The sequence below is a fragment of the Bacillus rossius genome, chromosome 8, assembly GCF_032445375.1.
Source record: "Bacillus rossius redtenbacheri isolate Brsri chromosome 8, Brsri_v3, whole genome shotgun sequence".
NCBI classification, from domain to species: Eukaryota; Metazoa; Arthropoda; class Insecta; order Phasmatodea; family Bacillidae; genus Bacillus; species Bacillus rossius.
Genome location: NC_086336.1, coordinates 31755072 through 31776521, shown reverse-complemented (window position 1 = coordinate 31776521; position 21450 = coordinate 31755072). Strand labels below are relative to the sequence as shown.

At 36.4% G+C, this 21450-nt stretch overlaps 1 protein-coding gene across 1 annotated transcript in view; it reads left to right on the top strand.

The window, feature by feature from the left end:
• Nucleotides 1-21450, top strand: part of LOC134534704 (suppressor of lurcher protein 1-like) — a 360907-nt gene that overhangs the window by 32077 nt on the left and 307380 nt on the right. The window contains exon 4 of the mRNA XM_063373180.1: nt 15616-15796. Coding sequence (XP_063229250.1) covers nt 15616-15796 — 181 coding nt within the window. The remainder of the gene's footprint in view (nt 1-15615; nt 15797-21450) is intronic.

Genomic DNA, 21450 nt, shown 5'->3' with positions numbered 1-21450 from the left:
ATTTAGCTCTATAGTTATATGTTTATTTAACCGTCAGAAAAATAATGTTGTATATGAAAAACATTTTACAAAAATGTTTTGTTAAATTGTGTCTTGTGGCCGTGTGTATTTTCATACTTCAACGCATGCAAGACACTTAGACGAGAAATAGAAAACATAAGTCTGGCGATAATTTTAACTCTTAATATTGAAGTATTCGTTGTGTACACAATTGAAGTACAATGTTAATTGAAATATTAGATGCTAGCGTTAAGTGAGCAAGTTTAGAATTTTGATTAAGGAAGGGCGAAGACGGGATCTGGGTTAATTTGCTGGACGGTTAATAATTCCGAAGTAGTTGAACCGTGCGAAGTTTGTCTTGGAGAGGCTGGTTAGTGGCTGAAGTGAACTTCAAAAGGTCCTGAAGCTTCAGTAAGACAAGAGCGCTCAAAGAGGCGAATTACACAAAGGTAATTGTTCCCTTGTGGTCTGGTGGCAAAATGTTTATCGAAACGACATAAACGACGAGTCGAAACCTTGTAAATGTTGGATTCAATTAAATTTAACGCGGTGGAGTCATCTGGAAAAAAAAAATGTGAGCGTGTCTCTCAGTACTCGTCAGTGATGCTTAACATCTAACCACGGTTACAAGTGAAATTGTCATTATAATATTAGATTCGGGTATAGATTGGACTGATTGAATACATTCAGTACTAATATTTAATGAAATTTTTATTATAATTAGGAAATGATTTGTTTTTGTTTTATAATTTATTCTAAATTGACTACGAACAAATTTTAAAACACATATTTAAAAACGAAATAATATTAATTACAGTTCTTTATTAATACTTAATTTATACAAATGACATCCAAGAATAAATTTCGTATCACAAAACTATATACTCATAATGTTTTCGAAAAGCCACGTGGAAATGCTTCACATTGTTAAATGCCGAAAGTTACATTATATACACACACACGCAAAATATATTTTTCCGGACGCAATTCACACATGTTCTTTTCACACCCGCCGCTACAATTGGCTGCCGGAATCGTGAACGTGGCTTGTCACCATCACACGCTGATACCAGCTCGTTTGCTACGCCAACTGTCGAAACATTCGCTAAGAAGAGAGAAGGGTTAAACTATATAATTAAACGGCTCCGATAAAAGCGAAAAAAAAGACTAAATAATTCTGAACCCCGGCTTTGGACCCGATTTTCAACCCGGAATTTTATTAAATTGCTCCACATTTTGTTAAAAATTCGTTTAACCGTCAATACTTTGATTTTGTAAACTTTGATTACATCCGCCACAGATAGCAGCACTTGTTGTTACACAGGTCCGTACCATTACTTCCGACGCATTCACTAAATTACTCCCACCAAGATCTTACACGTTTATATACTTACACATTATTTTAACTTACAGCAGACCACTAGAATGAATTAAGACCGCCGCCAGTACACACGGACCTTGGAGCATCAAACTAAGAGGCGATACGCGCTTTAATTCCCGGCAGCGTGAAGCCCAAAATCTTTGCAAGTGTGAAAGTGGGCGGACGTTGCCGTAAGCTGGTAGGTTTTCTCCGGATACTCTCATTTCCCCAACTACCCATTAATTACATGAATGTTCCATTCTCATCTCATCACTTCTTATCCTAATTAATTCTTAACACATACCACCGGTACATATATTCCATTTATATTGAGCACTAATAACACATGCCGTCCTTTATTTGTACGGTAACACTGGAAGGATGCTGCATGTTTACATGTTTTGACCTCTATAAGCCACCATTCTCATAACTGGCTTAGATTAAAGAGAACAATCAATACGCAATGATTAGTGTGTATGACTATGCGATAAAATACCATCTCAAAAATATGCTCTAACAGTCTGGATGATAGCAGACTGGAGCATGACGTTTTCCGTTCAAATGACTATCACTGGGGAATTTCCATTACTTGTCAAAGCAATTGGATAGCAAAACAAATTGTAGCTGTATGAAGGCTAATATGCTACTTTGTTTAATATTCAGAAAATAACTCGTTCGGTTGACTCGAAAAAATGCAATAATATAGTAAATAGTTCTAAACAAACATGTTACCAACGCATCTGCAATAAATTATCGTTAATATTCATAACCAAAAGTTAATTTTCTGTGTTGATATGGAAAAACAAAGGTGGGTTGGGGAAGGGTTTGTCAATGGTCGTTCTCGTTTTGACTTAAGGTATTACCATGGCAAGAACTGAACCCACCAAATGCCTTACTTCTTACCTCCATGCTTTCCCTGACTTTTCGTAGCGTTGACACTTTCCCTTACGACCAGAAGCGAGCCGGATAGTGGCGCGGCATTTCCGGGAACGGTGTTCACGTGAAACAATAATGAGCGAGACGCGCTCCAGTTTCTGGGAACAGACTTGTTATCAATTCATGCTTCCTCAGAAACGTCGGCTTAGTGGCACGCAACTAGACTCGAACGACAGGTAGACGAGCACGTGTCTAAGTATAGAGAATAGAGAACCCGGAAGTGAAGCTCCATCGATTATTCGTAATTTTCAGTTTTAAACCACTCAGTCCATGCATAACCGTTTTAACGAGGTTACCACTTTCAGGAAGTAGTATATAACAGCCGGTACTGGCCCTGGGTTCTAGCGGTGGATTGTGGATTGTTGACGCCATCTTGGATTCTGATTTCACGGTGGCCATTTTGGAGGACCTTGACTAAGTGTTGTACTGTGTGTCCATTTCATGTACTGTGTGTGTACTGTGTGTACATTGCTTGTACTTTGTGTGTTCTGAGTTCATTTTGTGTACTGTGTGTTAATTTCGTGTCCTGTGTGTGAACTGTTTGTCCATTGCATGTTCTGTGTGTGTAATGTGTGTCCATTGTGTGTCCAGTGTGTGTATTGTATGTGCACATTTTGTCCATTGCGTGTACTTTGTGATGTCTCAATGTTCATTTTGTGTATTGTGTGTATTGTGTGTCCAGTTTGTGTATTGTGGGTCCAGTTATTTTACCGAATTTGTTTCCAAAAGTGATTCTATTTTTGACTCGTCTTGTTTTGACTGGCATATTAATCGATCGGTCGCGTGTATATAAGCGAGTCTCAGAATAAAGGACTTTCAGTTTTGAACTGGCTAACATGGTGTAAGGATTACACAATTTGACTCATATGATACGTTTGTCATGTAATTACCTATGCTTTTTTTTAATTTTGATGGCATCTTTACCATTTTTAAAAGCGAACTCAATTAAAGTTTTGCCATCGTATATGCGAACCCTGACAGCAGCGACGAACACAGTAAAGAACATCCCGCTCGCTTCAGAAGAAACCATGATGAACGACGTTTCGCTCTAGATGGAGACTTATATAGCTGGTGATTCGTAAACAACTATCAAGCATCATTGTCGTTACTGTGGCTATATATTCTTGAACAACAGTAATGCGCGACGACACGATAATAGATAATGTGCTAAGAATCCTCCTCGTAAAATGTTGGGCAGTGAGAAAAAAAAATTAAGTAGTTTTACAGAAAAGATAATATGAAAACGCACTTGAAGACATGCATTGGTCGTGCTGCATGCCAGAAAATAAATATTTCGCTGTTACAACGATGTATCGGTGTGCATAAGAGTACACCTAACATAGGTACAACTTTAGTAACATCAGCATCTGTTTTGGGTCTGAAAGGTTTGTCTTCATCATCTAGACATCCTTACAGCTACTGTGATATGGTGTTCGCATTTCCCCATGATGCACGTAGATATGAGCGGAGTAAATGCATGAAGAATATTTCTCGTAAGAAATTTCGTTGCGATGAGTGCCATGTTTGGTTTATACGTATTTACAGTTTCCGACGGCATGCGAAAAACTGTAAAGGTGAAGTCCGTGTGCCTACTGATGAACTACCTGCAGGCATCCCTGGAGTTTTTTCGCTGGTGGAAAATTTCCTCGCTGAGGAGACATCCGGATTTTTAATTTATTTTCCTAACATAACTAAAAAATAAATGTTTTGGTAGGGGTCCGGGTTTTGAAGGGACCTCGTTGCGTCTCAGGCCGAAGCCTATACGCCTATTCATGCTAAGGTTAGCCATGCAGAGTTAGGGACGAATGCATCGTGTGTCTTTTGTGGGGATGGGCCATTTATTTATTTAATTATTTTTTTATTTTATACACAAAATTCAGCACTAGGCCGGTTTGCAATTTACTTGTGTTATTACATTACATTATAAAAATAAACACTTTTACACTGAACATTGGGACAACACAATTGAATACAATAAATTAAAGAAGCTTAATGAATAATATAAATTAAGAAAAAAAAACACTAAAAACTATTCCAAAAATCACTTGAAAAAATAAAACTTAAATGAAAGGGTTCGTAGCTATACAATACAATATGCCACATCTGTAAAAAAAATAGTCTGCTCTAATATTTACTGGGTAGGTCACATTTCCAGTGCGCAGTCACCATTATTGTGTCAGAGTTGCAGCTGACTGTTGCTGACTGTTGCTGTTCATGCCAGCGATTGAAACCATGACTTACTCCCCTATCTTATATCTAGATTATAACTAGTTATGTTGGGTCCAGGTAAAACCTGCATAGACACAGTGAAAATCCTGGAAACCGACATGCAGAATGCGTAGGATACAGAGGATCTTATGGACGAAGAGTTGGACAAAGTAGAAAAGAGTCTACAATGCGGGTGGTTGGGAACTTTGATGTTAGTCCGCTTTCATAATTTGTATCCACTGCAGGATTTATGACCAGGGGAGCTCGCACCCCTGGCGGTGAGTGGCTACACTGGCCACTCACTCCGCTGCCAGTCAGCACGTAGAACTAGAGAAGAAAGAAAAGCAGACAAACTTACATACTTTAATTTGTTTAATTAGTTTCTGTGATATGCACAGCTCACAGCTAAGGCGTGGGTTTGCATTGCTTGGAATCGGAAGTAATATAATACACTAAAACTAAGTTTATTATTTTTTGTATTTTCTGCTAGGTTTTTATTATTTTTTCCTTAATGCTGTTACTTAGTTACTAGGGTTTGAATACTAATATACAATACTCCGAATGCTACTATAATAGTAAAAGTAATAGAGGAACTGTCGGCATATATAAGTCACAAGCAAATGGGGAAACAAGTATTCATATTTAATTTATAAGATACATCCGGTGTTCTCCATGCCCTACAGAAACAGGATAGCCTGCAGTTCACAGGGATAAAAGCCATAACCTCAACCCGAACAGTTCCGAAGTTTACCGTATTAAAAGTTTAGGTTTTATTCGGTCGGGCTAGTAAACAATAGTTCTTAATTTTTTCGGGGGGGGGGGGGGGTTACTCAAGCTTGAGATAAGTTTATTGTAACTAGAATGAATAAATCCGCAATATGGTGTTTTTTTCGCTAGCGACTGGCAAAATTCGGAGAACTTAGGATGTCATTACAGTAACAGTAATAATTTACGGCCTTAAACTTTATTTGCAAATAGATTCAGCTCCCTAACATACAAGCACTAAAAAAAATGTGAGGAGGAAATGTATCATTACAATTTCACAATATTTAATACTTTTTTATAGGTAAATTACATCGTTGAATATTTACACGCATCGCACCCCCCAACTGATACACACGTGGATTATAATGTAGCACCGGTGCGATAAATACCAATCCGAAATGTGTGTTCGTACTCAAAGGTTACGGCACACACCGTCATCAATGCCATCGATTTTCGGAGTTCTAACGAGAAATGTCGTGTCCTTTCATCGCGCGGCTACTTGCTGCGGTGATCCCCACGAGTTTCGATGTTCGCCGTGGCTTGTGTCGCAGAACATGTGTTCGCGAGTAGCCCGCAGGGCTGACTAGTCTACATCGTTGTCACCCGCGGTACCGCCATGAAGGGGAACCTCCCTTCTCCCCTCCCCCTTCCTCAGGGATCCACACGCCCATCGCTATATTCTTCTACTTGTATGCTGCCAATAACTATTAAGGCTTAAACTTTTGAAAAAAATTATCTTGTAAATGTTAACCAGTTCGACGATCATGTACGATAAACAATTATAAATGGTAAAGCAAACTCTAAAAATAATTTAATCTGGATACATTTTTTTAGGTACCATGCACTATTAATTACTTTTGTGTCAAAGGCAATTTTTTTTCTTCAAATATCAAACTTAAAAAGTGTTCATACGCAAGTTAAAAACATAATACGGGAGCAGTTTCACAGATTAAAAAAAAAGGGGGTTGTCTGTAAAGTCGGTTTACGGACGATAATTTTACGTGATAACGTCATAAGAAAATATTGATAAAAAAATTTTATACTTTTTAATTTTCAAATATTATTTACAGTTTTTGCAAATTTAATTTGAATAAGTTTTTTTAAATATAATCACGAACACTTAATTAAAAAGTCCGCCTTAACCTGTTTGATATTATAGAAGATTTTCTCGCACGGTGGTTGGCCGGTTCTTGCACGCTCGGCTCAGGCGGAACGTGACAATTTTTCGTGCGTGCAGCCGGCGTTGATCGATTTATAAGACGTTATCACGTCAAAAAAACTTTCAAAATAAAAACAATGCCTTTCAGACATATTTTGAGATTATAATTTCATCCGTCCATTCGTCGATAGTTAAAGCTTGGCGAGGTTTTGACGGAAGGACGTACTGACGGACGGAATTTTTCGGGTAATCTGATTGGCTTTGTGTCACGTAATAGACGGACCGATGAGACGGTCATTGTGAGTCCAGCTTTACTCAGCGAGGAAATGTTCCACGATAAAAAAAAATCTCCAGGGAAAAAAAATTCCCTTCATCCATTGTAACTCGGAACCGTGGCTTTCCCAGGACCTTTCGCACTGGAAGCCGGCGAGCTTCCAACTTCGTTACAGAGGACAACTACTGAGCGAGACAGGTCGGATCTATCTAACTGTACAGTGGTATTAGTATCAGCGGTATTAGCCATGTTCTACAACAAAAGAAAATAACATCCCGGCAGTTACGTGGAAACATTATACAGCACTTTCGAACCACAGCTTCTGCTGTGAATTTTAAAACAATCCACTTTCGCATATAGCAAAAACAAGGTGAAGAAGTTTTATTTTCTGCTTAATATTAAAAAATAAGAATATTCATAAGTAAGCATGATAACGCAGGCAAAATTACCGCGCAGAGGCATTGCGCAAATTTTTTTGTTTAAAATGCGCGATGATTATTATTTCATTTGTATTTACGTGAGGGCGATATTTTTTTTCTGTGATACTATTTATAGCGAAAAATTATCTGGATCTCCCTCGCAATAGTCTTTTTCCTGTTTAGCTTCAACAAGTATCGATAGCCAGAGGTGACTGACTATGTCATACCATATCATGACTATATCATACCACGCGCAACTAACGCAAGAAATTTTACGATCGTTTATAAAGCACTGTAGTCGTAAGACGTTAACAAACGTTCAATTTTGAAATGTCATTCTCGTGTGGATGGATTAAGGAGGGGGTCGGGGAATGAAGGTTGTTTCTGGCTTCCTTTGATTATTCCATGTTTATTATGAAAACATTTTAAATTTCCAATACTTGTATTAAATAGCATTAATAGCACTATGCGAAAACTTAACATGTGAAATAGTTTTGAGTAGGGGAATGTATTCTTCGCGAAATAATCTGATCGCTGATTAGACTGCAACAAGGTATGCTCTCGCTAGAGATTGTTCTCTTGCAATTGGCGGCCGTCTGCAAGAGAAGCCATTGCCTTATTAGCCCGGGCCATTCTAGACGATTTTCCTTCCGCACTGGATGTCTATGATTGGTTTGCTGACAGTAGCAATTTACCTGGAATAAACACACTAAAGACAGAAAATGCTACAAATATTTGACACACAGAGGTATGGAGTATGAATATAATATAAAAATCTAAGAAATTCTTCCAGTATTCGAAAGATATGTGTAAACTCTGAACTCGGTAGCGAGTAAATTCTTATGTTCTCGTGTTGCAAATATAGGTACTTATAATACGAACTCGAACACGACATTTAACAAATAATTCTTTAGACAAATGCCAAGCGTAATAAATGTACGCCAATTGTGTTTTCAGCCTCATTTCTGCACGCGATTCACACGCTACTATAATTCGATGTCATTTGATTAGTAAATCGAAATTTAAAAATATATGATGAAACGGCTCCAATTAAAGCAAAACACTTGAAAAAATACTGAACCCCGGCATTGGATCTGAATTTCGTGAATAAATTTAATTAAAATAATACCCTTTTTGTAAAAATTCACCAAACATTAACACTATAAATATTTCTTTGGTTCGCACCATCCGCCACAGAAGGCAGCAACGTCGTTACGCATTTCCGTTTCATGAATTCCGTCGCATTCAGGAATTTACTCCCATCAAATGCCGTATACCAAGAGCTAAGATGTTACACATCAAGAAGAACACAATAATCTTTTATACACATAACGTTTGTTTTCGGAACATTTAGTTTTAGATGTTGAAAGTGGATACTCAAGCCAAAACGCAAAAAAGTAGAAAGTTATAGCGTATGTTCGCATTGCGTTTTTGCGTCTTGCGTAATTTCTAAAAACGTTACTATAAAACATCGTTATTTAACATTTTCCGTCTTGAGCTTCGTAAGATTCTTGCGTTACTTGCACGTGTATTATAAACCTGGCTAACTGCGCGCAGCACCTCACGCCGCCAGACGCGTTCGTCCCTGGCGTCCGCGTTCAATTTCCTCTGCTGTCTGTCACTAGCTCCAGTATAGAGGGCATGCCGGAGGAAAAAAGAAAGTTTGACGATACTAACAATTCTCTGTTGACGTCTGATGCCACTCTTGCTATTTTCACCTTTTTTTTTTGTTGTTGTTGCTCCGCCACGAACATATTGAAGAAACCTCTGAAAACTCTCTGAATAAAGTGAAATATCGTGTCACTTTGTTTACTTTTATTTCTTAACGTCACTTGGTTCCTTTCGAATTATATTAGTTAGTTTATTTTTGCTATTCGCGTTTATTCAGACTTATATCTCAAACACCGTTTAGGTTCAAAGTTGTAGCAAATTATCGGCCTTATAATACTAACTACTCCACGTTGCTCTTTTATTATACAAAAAGAATATCAAGCAAAATAAGTACCTTTATTTAGTATTCTGCCCTTGTTGATGTTCCTTGTACAAAAGTTTAACAATTTTTTAATCACGTTCACTTTCCAAATTTTTTTTAGAATTTCAATATATGTCTGTTTCCAATGATCGTTTTGAAGTGAATCTTATTTTCGAGCGTCACGAAAATTCCAATCGCATGAATGGAATAGTTAGGTGCGTGGTGGGGGGAACCACGCGAGGAGGAGACGGCAGGGGAGGGGGTAGATAACGAAGCATACTTACATACTTGCATACTTACACACTTGCATACTTACACACTTGCATACTTTAATACTTGCACACTTACATACCTTACACTTAACACTTGCATACTTTTTCAATAGCATTATTTAGCGTTCGCATATTTGCATATATATATTTTTTTGATCTGCGACCTCAGCCAAAGAGAATTGTTTTCTATACCTAAAATAAAATAAGCAACAAGTTTCACTTATATCGCGCGTGGACTTCCAGCACATATATTTTTTTAATGTGTAAATGTTAAACAATAACTCATAAATACAAAATTATTACTTTGTAAGAATAAAGTTTGATCTAATACTTAACGCATTGTCAGCTAGGGGGAAGCGAAGGAGCTAAGAGAGTGGGGCAGAAACTGAATGTACTTGAAGCTACAAACGTAAGTTCTCAGAGAAAACTATCTTGGTCACGTCGACATCCGGAAATCTAATCCAGATTGTCTCGGTGTTAACTGCGTTCTGTATGTATTTATGTGCCCTGTCTCTATGCAGGTTTTACCGGGACCCAACTTAGCATAGTTTTAATCTAGACTTAAGATAGTGTGGTAGATGGCCCCCGCAGAGAATTTGTTACAAATTTCACATTTCAAATTAATTTTATTTTCTCCCTATAAAACGGAATAGTTTTTTATACATTAAAAACTCTAAAGTTTGCTCTGCTTGCATGTTGCCATTTATAACTTTGAATAATGAACCCAAGGGCAGGGGGCCTGAGATACTCAACTCATTACTGCCAACTCTCACAGCTGACCCACCTCCCTTGATTCCTTTGCAAGTTCACAAGTAGAGCCGAACGTAGGCTCAATGCTAAGTTCTTAAAATGTTCTGTTATATGTCTACGCCGATTTTCAATTCCTTAAATAACTTTAACTCACTGAATGTAGAATTAGAGCACATTGAACAAAATCAAAATTCAAAATATCAAACATTTAATTTCACAATAGAAAATAATCGTATAAGTTCTGAACATTCTAAATCTCAAGCATTGCGTGCAAACATTTACTCACAAATGTTTGGTAGATATGTGTTACATAAGTTATGGCGTATCAGAAGTTCTCAGAATAAAATTTTTTTTTACAAACAACGTTCATGACCTAGAAAAAAAATGTATGACTGAGTAGAAGAGTCCTTATATTAAGCTCAAGATACTTATTTAACATCAAATAATACCTCGATCGAAGGTCAGAATGTGTGCATAACATAGAAAAAGAGTAAATGCGAAATCTAAATATTACCATACATAGAGATGCACACATCTAAGTTTAACTTATAATTGGAGGGGGGTTGCGAAAACACGGTGAATCTCATTAAAACTTATTTGCAATTATATATATATGTATTTGCAATATAAATATAGTGTGTTTTCTCTATCTGTGGACATCTAAACAAGTGTATTAATCTCTTTAAGAACACGACAAGACCTTACAAAACTTAGTATCTGCCTCCAATGGCAGTACGTGCCGATACTACAAAGGTACACGTTCGTGAAACTAAAAAGATTATTGCCGAACTCTGGTGAATAGTCCTCTGCATACCTCAGTCTCACACAAGTTATGTGCGCTCATAATTTGTGATACCGTGAAAATTAGGTTAGCTACATTTAAAATTTAGATTAAGTAAAATAATTTAAAAGAGTGGACGCTATTTTTAGTCAGGTAAGCTGTATTAAAAATTGTGTAAGATAATTAATTTTAACGGATTTAAATTGTAACTGCTACCGAAGTTGCACGAACGGACGGCGAACTTCCCCAAAGTTTCATATTTGTCTGGTAAATTAAATATATAATAGGCATGATCCAAAAACGCTTTTTATCTTAAGCACAATTAAATTTATTAAACACAAACTTTTAAAAAAATTCCCGATTAAAAATTTTACTTGAAAGTTATGAATTGTTTTTTTTTTTTAACCTTACCACCTTCAGAAAAGTGTTTCTCATTCTGAATTCCCAAAGATTAAACCAATCGTTTTGAAATAACTTACAAAAAAGAGCAAACATGCTGTAAATGAATATTTAAAGTTGAAATCCTCGACGTGTTGATTTAAGGTGAACAGAGAGATAAAACCTGAGAAGTAAAAAACAGGATATGCACGAATGCGATCTCGGCATGGACGGGTGTGAATCTTGGGTTCCCCGTCGCGGCAGCTCGAGGCATATTGGCCGAGCAACGCAAAGGAAGGCGTTTCGCCGCTGCTTAGTTCCCGGTTTTAGGCCCGTTCGACAACGACAAAGTAAAACGGAATCCGATCACCCAAACGGAGACGGATTCAATGGAGCAGAACTTCTACAATGGCACGCAGACACACCCGTGCGGACTAGCTCGACAATGCTGAGCTCTTCCATCAACGTGGCTCCGTGAAACCACTGCTAGCCATGTTTGTTGATTTTCTAAATACGTACAAAATTGTTTCAAGTGCAAGAATATATTGTGTTATATTATTACTTAGTTGTTGATTTTTATTATAAATTTAAATTACTCACATGCTACTATCTCGAAGCTTATTTATTTTAATTTAATAAAAATTTCATAACCTTGATATAAATAAATCAACAAGTACTATAATAAGTTATTTTAAAATTATTTTTTGGAAATTACGGATTTCCAAGAAGGCGGCCATGATAGTCGCCAAGATGGTGGATGCTGCTACAGCTGACTATCTGATGATTGAAACTACTGCACTAAAAAAAAAAAAATAAAATGCGACAGTGAACTCTAGCAGACTAAAACAAAACGGCAGATCCAATATGGCCATCATGACGTCATACCGGTTTGCTTAGTATAATTATGTTCCTTGGTATTAGTATTGGGAGGGGAGGTTTGTCAATCTCCGTGAAAGAATGATCTGTCTTCATATTTCATCGAATGACCTCATCGTGTTTGAACCGAGAACTCCAAGGTCCATGACAAGAGTGCATTATTTTATAAAAAAATATTATTAAATATTGTTTTAAAAAATTTAGAAATGCTTTTGTTTTAATTTGTAATATTTATGGATTTTCAATATAGCCGACAGATATAATTCAAAATGGTGGAAAGTACTTGAAAAAATATTACATACGTGACGTCATAATTTAAAATAGCGGCCAGAACAAAAATTGAGGGCAAATGATCCTTCCAGAGGCTTATTGGCGGCTGGTAAATGAGTAATTTAAGCTTCTGTAGAGAAATGACAAATTTTGGACCATTTTTGGGGAGTAACACGGGAAATTTTCTCTCAAAACCGGAATTTTCCCCTCAAAATTGAAAAGTTAAATTTTTTTTCTTCTTTTTTTACATTTATGGTCAAAATGTTTTCCTAAAGACGGGGATTTTTTTGTCTTTTGGGCAAGTTTTGGGTCAATTTATGACGTATTTTGAGTCAATTTTAGCGAAATTTTAGCAAATTTTGAATGCCAATTGGAGAAGTTAAGGTCACCCGAGATGGCTGCCATGACATCAAAATCCAAATTGGTGACTGACAATCTCAATCCACAGGACCGTCATTTATATAATACTATCAATTATATTAAAATATTTTTGAATTTTGTTTTCGATACGCGTGTTTTTTTTCCCGCAAGTATTTTAAGTTACTTATATTTGGTAAATATGATTTGGTTACTAAGGTTTTTGTATTAACATGTCACCTTACAGCAAAATAACCATTTTCACATTTTTTTTGTAACTTTTTATCAAATATTTGCGTTATAAGCCTTTTGACATTTATTTCTCTCATCGCCCAATTTAATCTAATCCATAAATTCATTCTCTGCTCTTCTTTAGTATACAGTTATTCCTTTCCCGTCGATATTTTGCACTCAAATAATATTTTTTGATCATTATAAATTATTCAATTATAATTGGGTGGTTTTACTTATTAGGTTGTGAGAAACGATTGTCACATCTCCTTCAGGCACGAAGATGTAACAACAGGGGAGTTAGTCATGACTGCCATGTCTGTCCAGTCTTCTAACAAGCATGTGATGCATGCGACCCTCTGCATGGATAATCCCCAGCATGACTAAAGCCGATATTCCAAGACACAAAAATAAGGGTCTATGTTTTGAATATGCACGATATGACACGGCCAGTCTCTTATTTTTAGGGAACGGATTTTGGTGTCCTATTCGTAGTCGATCTGTTGCCCAAAATTTCGCGCATGCGCAGATCTCTCTTTTTTCGTCTGGAACCATTAAATCGTATATAGTCACTTTTGTGATCATCGGGAGACGTACCAAGCGTGTTGGTGTGTGAAATGAAACTTTATGATAGCAAAACTATCCTGGAATACATTTTGTACACTTTAATGGTCATAACAAGAAATTATCGCAACTAAAATAGTACTTGGACAATTATAAAGGCGTTTCTATTTTTGTGCGATGGTGCTGCTATCGCTAGTATTTTTGCCGTAACAATTGTATCGATGGTTGCGAAACGTTCGCTGGAATGCATTGTAGCCTGTTTCTAGCCTCGCGCAGGGCACCGTTTTTTAAAACTGCTGCTGATCTGGACCTTCCTGAAATTATATTTGGACACGTCCTGGAATACGGCCCTTAAGTTATGTTACTGCTGTATCCAAAAAGGCAGTGTTTATTCGCTTCCTTACCTGAACATCTTGGATTACGCCCTAAAATGATAGGTTTCGGCCTGAACGGGCTTACGTCCTTCCCTAACCTGGACTCCCCATTAAAATACACTTCATTTTAGTTTAGGTTAGGAAGTTAAAAAATATTCTTCTTCTTCTTCTCCTCTTTGAAGATGCAGATGGGTCAAAAATTTGCTGAACAACACTTGATTAAGTTTATTTGGATGCTGTCACATCAACAATGGTTTCCAACGCATTTCCACAGTTGATGGCTTGCCTTTTTGTTCACTTGTCTTTAATGATGTATATCTGAAAGGAAATTAAACATTTACTGTGTGGAAATTTCTTTAATTTTTTGTTTACGATCGTGTGTTATATTACCCTTAAGTGATCGAGATATCACTTAAGTTACTACTAGATAGCCTGTTCACCAAATTTGATTACTAATTATCCTCCCCGAAACCTTTTTTAGTCGCGCAGAAGCCCTGCTGCTTCCGGCAAACCCTCATCCACACTAACACTATTCAGCCGTCACGTAAGTTTCAAACATTCACGCTTAATTAATTTCTTGAGTAAACATTAAGAGCACTATGGACAAATTAATTGCTTCTTCCCGTCCACTCTAACCGGTTTTGAACAGCGTATACGCCAAACAGAATGAAAAATGCAACAAGTTGATTTATCACGGCGAGTTAGCTACACACAGAAATATGATTAATTATTTAACCGAGAAAGTGCTGTAATGAAATGGAAAGTTCGTCTCGTTGGAGGGTACCACATACGCGTGTTAAGGGTATTTTCGACTAAGTAATAACATCTGATTCATATGTTTGCGTAGCCAAAGTCAATACACGTCCGTGGAAGTCATGGATCAACAGACGTTTTGGCGTGCTCTGTTTCAGCCATCTAAAATGCGATTGCACAAGGCACTTTGAAACTTCGGGCAGTACATCACTTACACAGATATGGTAGATAAGAAGTTTTTTAAACATTAACAAGTTAAAGAATAAGTAATTGGAAGATTAATAAATTACAAATTTCATGCTATTCTCGGGAATAAAATATTACGAGCACAGAAATTGTTTCATATCAATATTTCTTCCTAACAATGGGCGGTTAAGATATGACAAAATAAAACCGTAGTAAACTGGTCATAGTTTATAAACAAAACAAAGACAAAAAAAAGGCTATGGTCAAAGCTAATATTTTGTTCAGTTTACAAAAAAAAAGCTATTACTGTTGATGTTTTGTTTGATTTTATTGTTGTCGTTGTTTGTTGGGCAGCGCAAGCTGAGTGTGCCAAATATTTAGTAGCACGTAAGGCACGGAGCACTGAGTCTGGAGTTGACGGTTGGCATGCGTGTGTTGATGTTGTTGTTTGTTCAGTGGCGCAGGCTGCGAGTGCCACGTGTTAAGTAGCATGTAAGCCAAGGAGTATTGAGTGTTGTTCAACAGTCTGGAGTTGACGGCTGGCATGCGTGTGTTGATGTTGTTGTTTGTTCAGTGGCGCATGCTGTGAGTGCCACGTGTTAACTAGCACGTAAGGCAAGGAGCATTGAGTGTTGTTCAACAGTCGGTTGACGGCTGGCATGTGTGTGTTGCTGTTGTTATTGCTGCTGTTGATGTTATTGCTGCTCTTGTTGTTTGTTGGGTGGCGCAGGCTGCGAGTGCCACGTGTTCAGCAGCACGTACGGCAAGGAGCACGGAGTGTTCAGCAGTCCCGACTACCCGCAGCCGTACCGCGACAACATCAGCTGCCTGCTGTACACGTTCGCCGCCAACGCCTCCGATATCGTCGAGATCTCCTTCAAGGACTTCGACGTACAGAAAGCGCCCACCGGGTGAGTCTTCCTCGTCTCCTGAACGTCTACGCTCGTCACGAGTTGTTTGTTCGTATGGGGCATTGCCGCAGCACACTAGTCTGTCGTGAAACCTTGGTAGGTGAGCTTTAAGATTTTGGAGCATAAAAGAAATATATGATACAAAACTGTATAAATTGTTAATATCAATATAACAATCATGTACAAGTGGTAAAATAATAATGGTTGGATCTTATTTCAATGATACAATACGTTTAAACCTAGAAGAAAAAATAAAAATTATACAATGGTAAAAACTGGCGTAACTAAGTATGCAGTGTGTGTCTATTTGGCATTGAAATAAAATATTTAAGAGCAAATGTGCTTCAAAACTATTTTAGACCATTTTATGCTTGCGTAATTAAGTATGTAGGTAGTACTTCGTGACAGCTGCTATTTTGCACTTCTTCTCTGATTAAAAATAATGTAGTACACAAAATTTATATCAAAATGTGTTAAATTTAAATATTGATTGATAAATGTAATTTATTGTGATATTATTTTGTTTCCGAAATAAAAAATACATTAAAGTTCATTTCATGCGGAAACATTCAGAGAAAATTACTTGGCTATCATATACGATAACCTTTGAGCAATGGTTGAAACCACTTGACCCACCTCAGATAGTTCCCCTAGTGGCCGGAGTGTAAGTCTACTTTTACAAATTTCGGCTAACCTTCCGTGCCCGTCTTGCACTAGCCCTTTTGAGAAGTTCCATCCTCTAATTTTAACAGCGCTTTTCCTATAGTTTGTGTTCCTTTACCCCAGTATTTCCTTTACCATTTCTCTGATCCGAATCCGTTGCAACTGCTCTTTATTATTTATATTGGTGCTTATCAATATTCATGTATCAATGGCCGCTACTTTTGACGATAAAAAGTGGCTCACATTGTAAAGAAGCGAGACTTTTTATATTTCCAACAGTCTTAATGCATTTTTGATTGAACCTACGGGTAATGTTTTAGGAAAAATATCTCAAAGTAGTCAGTAAAATATTTTAATCCATAATATTTTTAAAAGTTTGTATTTAATATGTTTGATTGTTATTAGGTAAAGAGCATTTTTGGAACCAGGCTAATCTATATATTTATTTACGAGACAAATATCCAACTTTGGAGAAGCAACTATGAGATCCCTTGCGATAAACGTAGAGTTTTTTTTTATAGGTATGTCAACATATTAACCACTGTCATCATTTGTTTTGCGAGCCTTTATAAAACCTTTCAGAATCATCTTTAACATGTAAAATTACTTACATTTTATTTACTGATTGTAAGTTCGATCACGTATCTACTGTTATATTTATTGGCATCGATTTTTGAGTCAGTGTTTAAAAGTAAGAGTTATTATTTTTCAATTACATTTTGATATTTTTCAATCCATTAATGTCCTCTTTCGTGTTTTGAATGTAAAGTATTCTATTTGCGCCATGGTAAATTTGGCTCATATTTAGAATACATACATGATACGCATTATTATATTTAATTTTAAGAGTGCTTTGAATACAAACGTCACTTAGCACGTATTTTCCAGATTTTTCAAAGGAAGCCTGGAAACGATATTTCAGCTTTAATTCGAGTGAAGTATTTATAACAATAACGGGTATGAGATAAGTTATATTTTGACTTAAAAGTAAATAAAAATAATATATTTCAAAATAGTCGTTTAATGAATTAGTAAAATATCGCTTGGCGGAAACCTACACGAACGGTAAACATGTTCATCGGGCAATGTCCAAGTACAGAGAGTTTCGTTAAAAATAGGGAAGCATGATGGAGCGCAATAATGCTTTAAGATGAACAATATTACTTCACATATAAGTCGATACAACTTGTCAAAATGCTAAATATTATAGTAGTTAGCTTGTCATGTTTCATGGTATAGCAGGATGTTGATTATTTAGTAGTAGTAATAAAAAATTGATAAACGAACACTGTTAATGATAAAATCTCTCTGTTACTTATAGCCAAACGAGCCTAAGTTCAAATTTAGTTTGTTGGTTCTACTGAGAGTATGCTTTAAAAGTCCGTTTGATATCGAACCATAGCATCGTAACTCACTCAAAATAATTTATTAATGTGTTACATCGTAGTTCTTGGTGTATGGTATTTGGTAGGAGTAATTTGGTGAATGGAACGGAAGTAGCATGGAACGAAACGTGGAATGACTGTGCTGCAATCTGGAGCGAATGCTGTTGACCAAAATTCACAAAGCCAAAGAAAAACTTTATAGCATTAACTGTTTAATGAATTTTTACATGACGGGCAGTATTTTAATCAAATTCTTGGTCGTAAATCGGATACAAAGTTGGGGGTTAGTATTTTTGTAAGTCTTTACAGCTTTTGTCAGAGCCGTTGCATTACATAGTTTAAAATTTCGGACAGCAAATGGATTGATTCGTCAGTCAAAGTTGCTTCTCCGGCAACTGGTGCGGAAATTATGTGTTTTTGTGTCACTTAATGTAATTGTAAACACAATTTGCATACACGCTCAGAATCGGTTAAAAGAATTCTACCTTAAATTCCGTGTCAGGAGTTTCATATTATAGGTGTATTCGCAACATTAATACACCCGAATTTACACGTTACCGAGCTTAGATATTACACATCTCTGGCGAGTACTGAAAGACACGTTCAATTTTTTTTATATTATTTAGCAAGAATTCTGAGAACCTAAGCTAAACCACACAAACGATAAGTCAAGTTACAATATTATGTACATAATCTTGAAAAGCTTGTACCGTAGCACGTCAAGGTAAACACGATGATGGTAGGTCGAGTCCACTATTGAGTTTGCTTTATGATGAACCATCTGTGGTATTCTCAGTATGCTCAGTGTCGCAAGGGTGGGTAATAATCACTATAAAATAAACTGATACATATTCTTATACAACGTTCATTTTTTTCTTAGCTAAAATTAAGATTTATTATATTATTACTGACTCCATAGTGAAATCACTTACCGCTTGGTCAACTACCCAAGAGGGTACATTACATAAACTTACGAAAATATTAACTTTACTTATCTCACCTAATAAACCCAGGTCCAGGAAATCTAAACGTCTCAAAATCGTTACTTAATTAGGAAATAAACATAAAATAAATTAGAAAAAAAACATAAAAAAATAGGAAATAAACATTAAAGAAATCTCAATTATAAAATTTAATAGCATCAACTGTAAGCGTTCTAGAGTGTACAAAGTCACAAATAGTAACTCAAAACAGGTTTAGATAAGCGCATGCGCGAATACTGCTTTGTTGTTTTCTCGCTTGCAGCGCGAAAGAATGGCTCTTTCCCCATTAAGTAGAGAACGAACCTGTAAACTTTATTTGGCAACAGGATGGAGCGCCTCCCTTTAGAATTTCTCTGTACGTGAGTGTTTTAACATCGAAGTCCGTAATGGTCTAGATGACAAAGCTCTTTTTCGCTGGCCTTCACGTTCATCTGACATAACGCGATGCGATTTTTTTCCTTTGGGGCTTTATAAAATATATTGTCTACGTTCCGCCACTACCTAATCATTTTCCAGGGTTGGGACACAGATTTGAAGAGGCTATTGATTCCATTACTCAGGTGTTTTTTTTTGTTTTTTTTACCAAAGTGTGGGAATAATGAAAATTTTATGTTGGATGTGTGCTGGATAACTAAAGGTGCACACATTGAACATTTGTAAGATAAAAAAAGGTTACTTTATTTTCAATTTGATGTATGATTTGTAGTAAGTATTTGAATATAAAGTTTTCTAATGTACAAATGAAACTGGGACAATCTTTTATGGACATATTGTATAATATTGGTGCAGAAAGTTACATATTTATATATGTACTAGCTGACCCGGCAAACGTTGTTTTGCCATATAAATTATTTCTAGGGAATTTCTAGTGTAGAAAAAAAACTAACTCACTCTAAGTGTGTAAGGATGTGGTGAAAGAGGCATGGAGCGCTATGAACGATGAGAGAATATAAAAATAACAAAACGCCAAAAAATAATTTTTATAATTTATTTAATTTATTATTTAAAATTATATATCATTAATTAATTACGGTAGTAACAGTAGCAATCAATATCAATCTCTTAATGCTATAGCGTGAACAATATTTTTTGTTAGCCCATCTTTAGCTAACAGAAACAAACTGGATGGTTTACCCACTCGAGAGCATGCCATGTATAATTGTCCGTGAGAAAAACATGGTGTGCTCAAATCTAAGCCACAAATATATATCGTTTGGCCTTGGGACTTATTGATAGTCATTGCAAATGCCAATCTAATCGGAAACTGAATACGTTTAAATTGAATTGGCGCATCTGTAGGTATAATAGGGATTCATGGTATTAATATATTTTCACCTCGGAACTTGCCATTTAAAATGCTGGCTTCCATAACGTTTTTCATTAATTTTTAATGACTAATCGTGTACCGTTGCACAGCCGTGGTGGGTTCAAATTACGAAGTAAAATAATCGGAGATCCAACCTTCAATTGTAAATTATGCGGTGGCATGCCTGGCAAATCCAGTGAGTTCAAAAACTCTGTTGGAAAATTTACAGCTTCATTGGTATCGCAAACTGTATCAATAGATTTGTATGATACCAAGTTATCTGGCAACAACTGTTGTATCTTTAGATTTAAATCGTCAACGTCCACATTTTTTGCCGCTAAAATTTCTCTTTCTGCCAGCCACTCATGATTTATGTACTGTGTGTGTACATCGGGAACTATTTGTTCAATAGGAAGAAATAATTATAGTCCAGCAAATTAATAATAAATTTACTTGAGAATATAGTTAATATTAGAGTTACACTGAGATAATAAAATTATAAATGTAAATGTTACTACTACGCTTGATGAATAAACAATAATAATGGCCGAAAACTGTGGAGGGAGTGAGAGAAACCTTATTGTGTGAGAGAAACAGGAGACTGGCTTTGGTCTCATCCCTACTCCGTGCTGTTTACGGGGTGAGAAGTGACACGGGTAGACCCTGGCGGGGAAGGTTGATCAAGTGTTAATTGATCAGCTATCGACCGGGGTTGAAAAATATAAAATATATTAAAAATTAGGGGTTGGTGTTAGAAAAGTAAAAATTTAGGGTTGTATGTATTTTTTAATGCCATATTAAAAAAATTAAAAAATGAAATTTTGTCCAAAAAATAAAAAAAAATGTTAGGGGTGGACAACCCTTATCACTTAGGGTTCCGGAGTATGGTAACTAACACTGTGACACGAGAATTTTATATATAAGATAAACTTGAACGTCCAGTTATAAATGAAACCGGTGTGGTTCTGGGATCTTTGGCAACTCTGGATGATGTATTCCGTAACCTTACGTTCAAACTTTGAGGGATTTTCTGAACCTTGTTACTCTGAAGGAGCATATTCCAATCGCACGCCGTAGATACAACGAAAGATTTGAAAGAATACTATGTTTTGTGTGCGGGAATATGTAAAGGTCCGATTTGGAGCGTGTTTTAAATATTTTAACCATCGCCTTACCCATATAGTGACAACATGATGGCAAATTAATTACAGAAAGATTGTATTGAGATTGGAAAATTACGTTCACTCGCGCAAGATATGTATACAAGATGTATGTAGCGTATTTCGAGCATGGAACGTGCGTCTCAAGTTGTTGGCG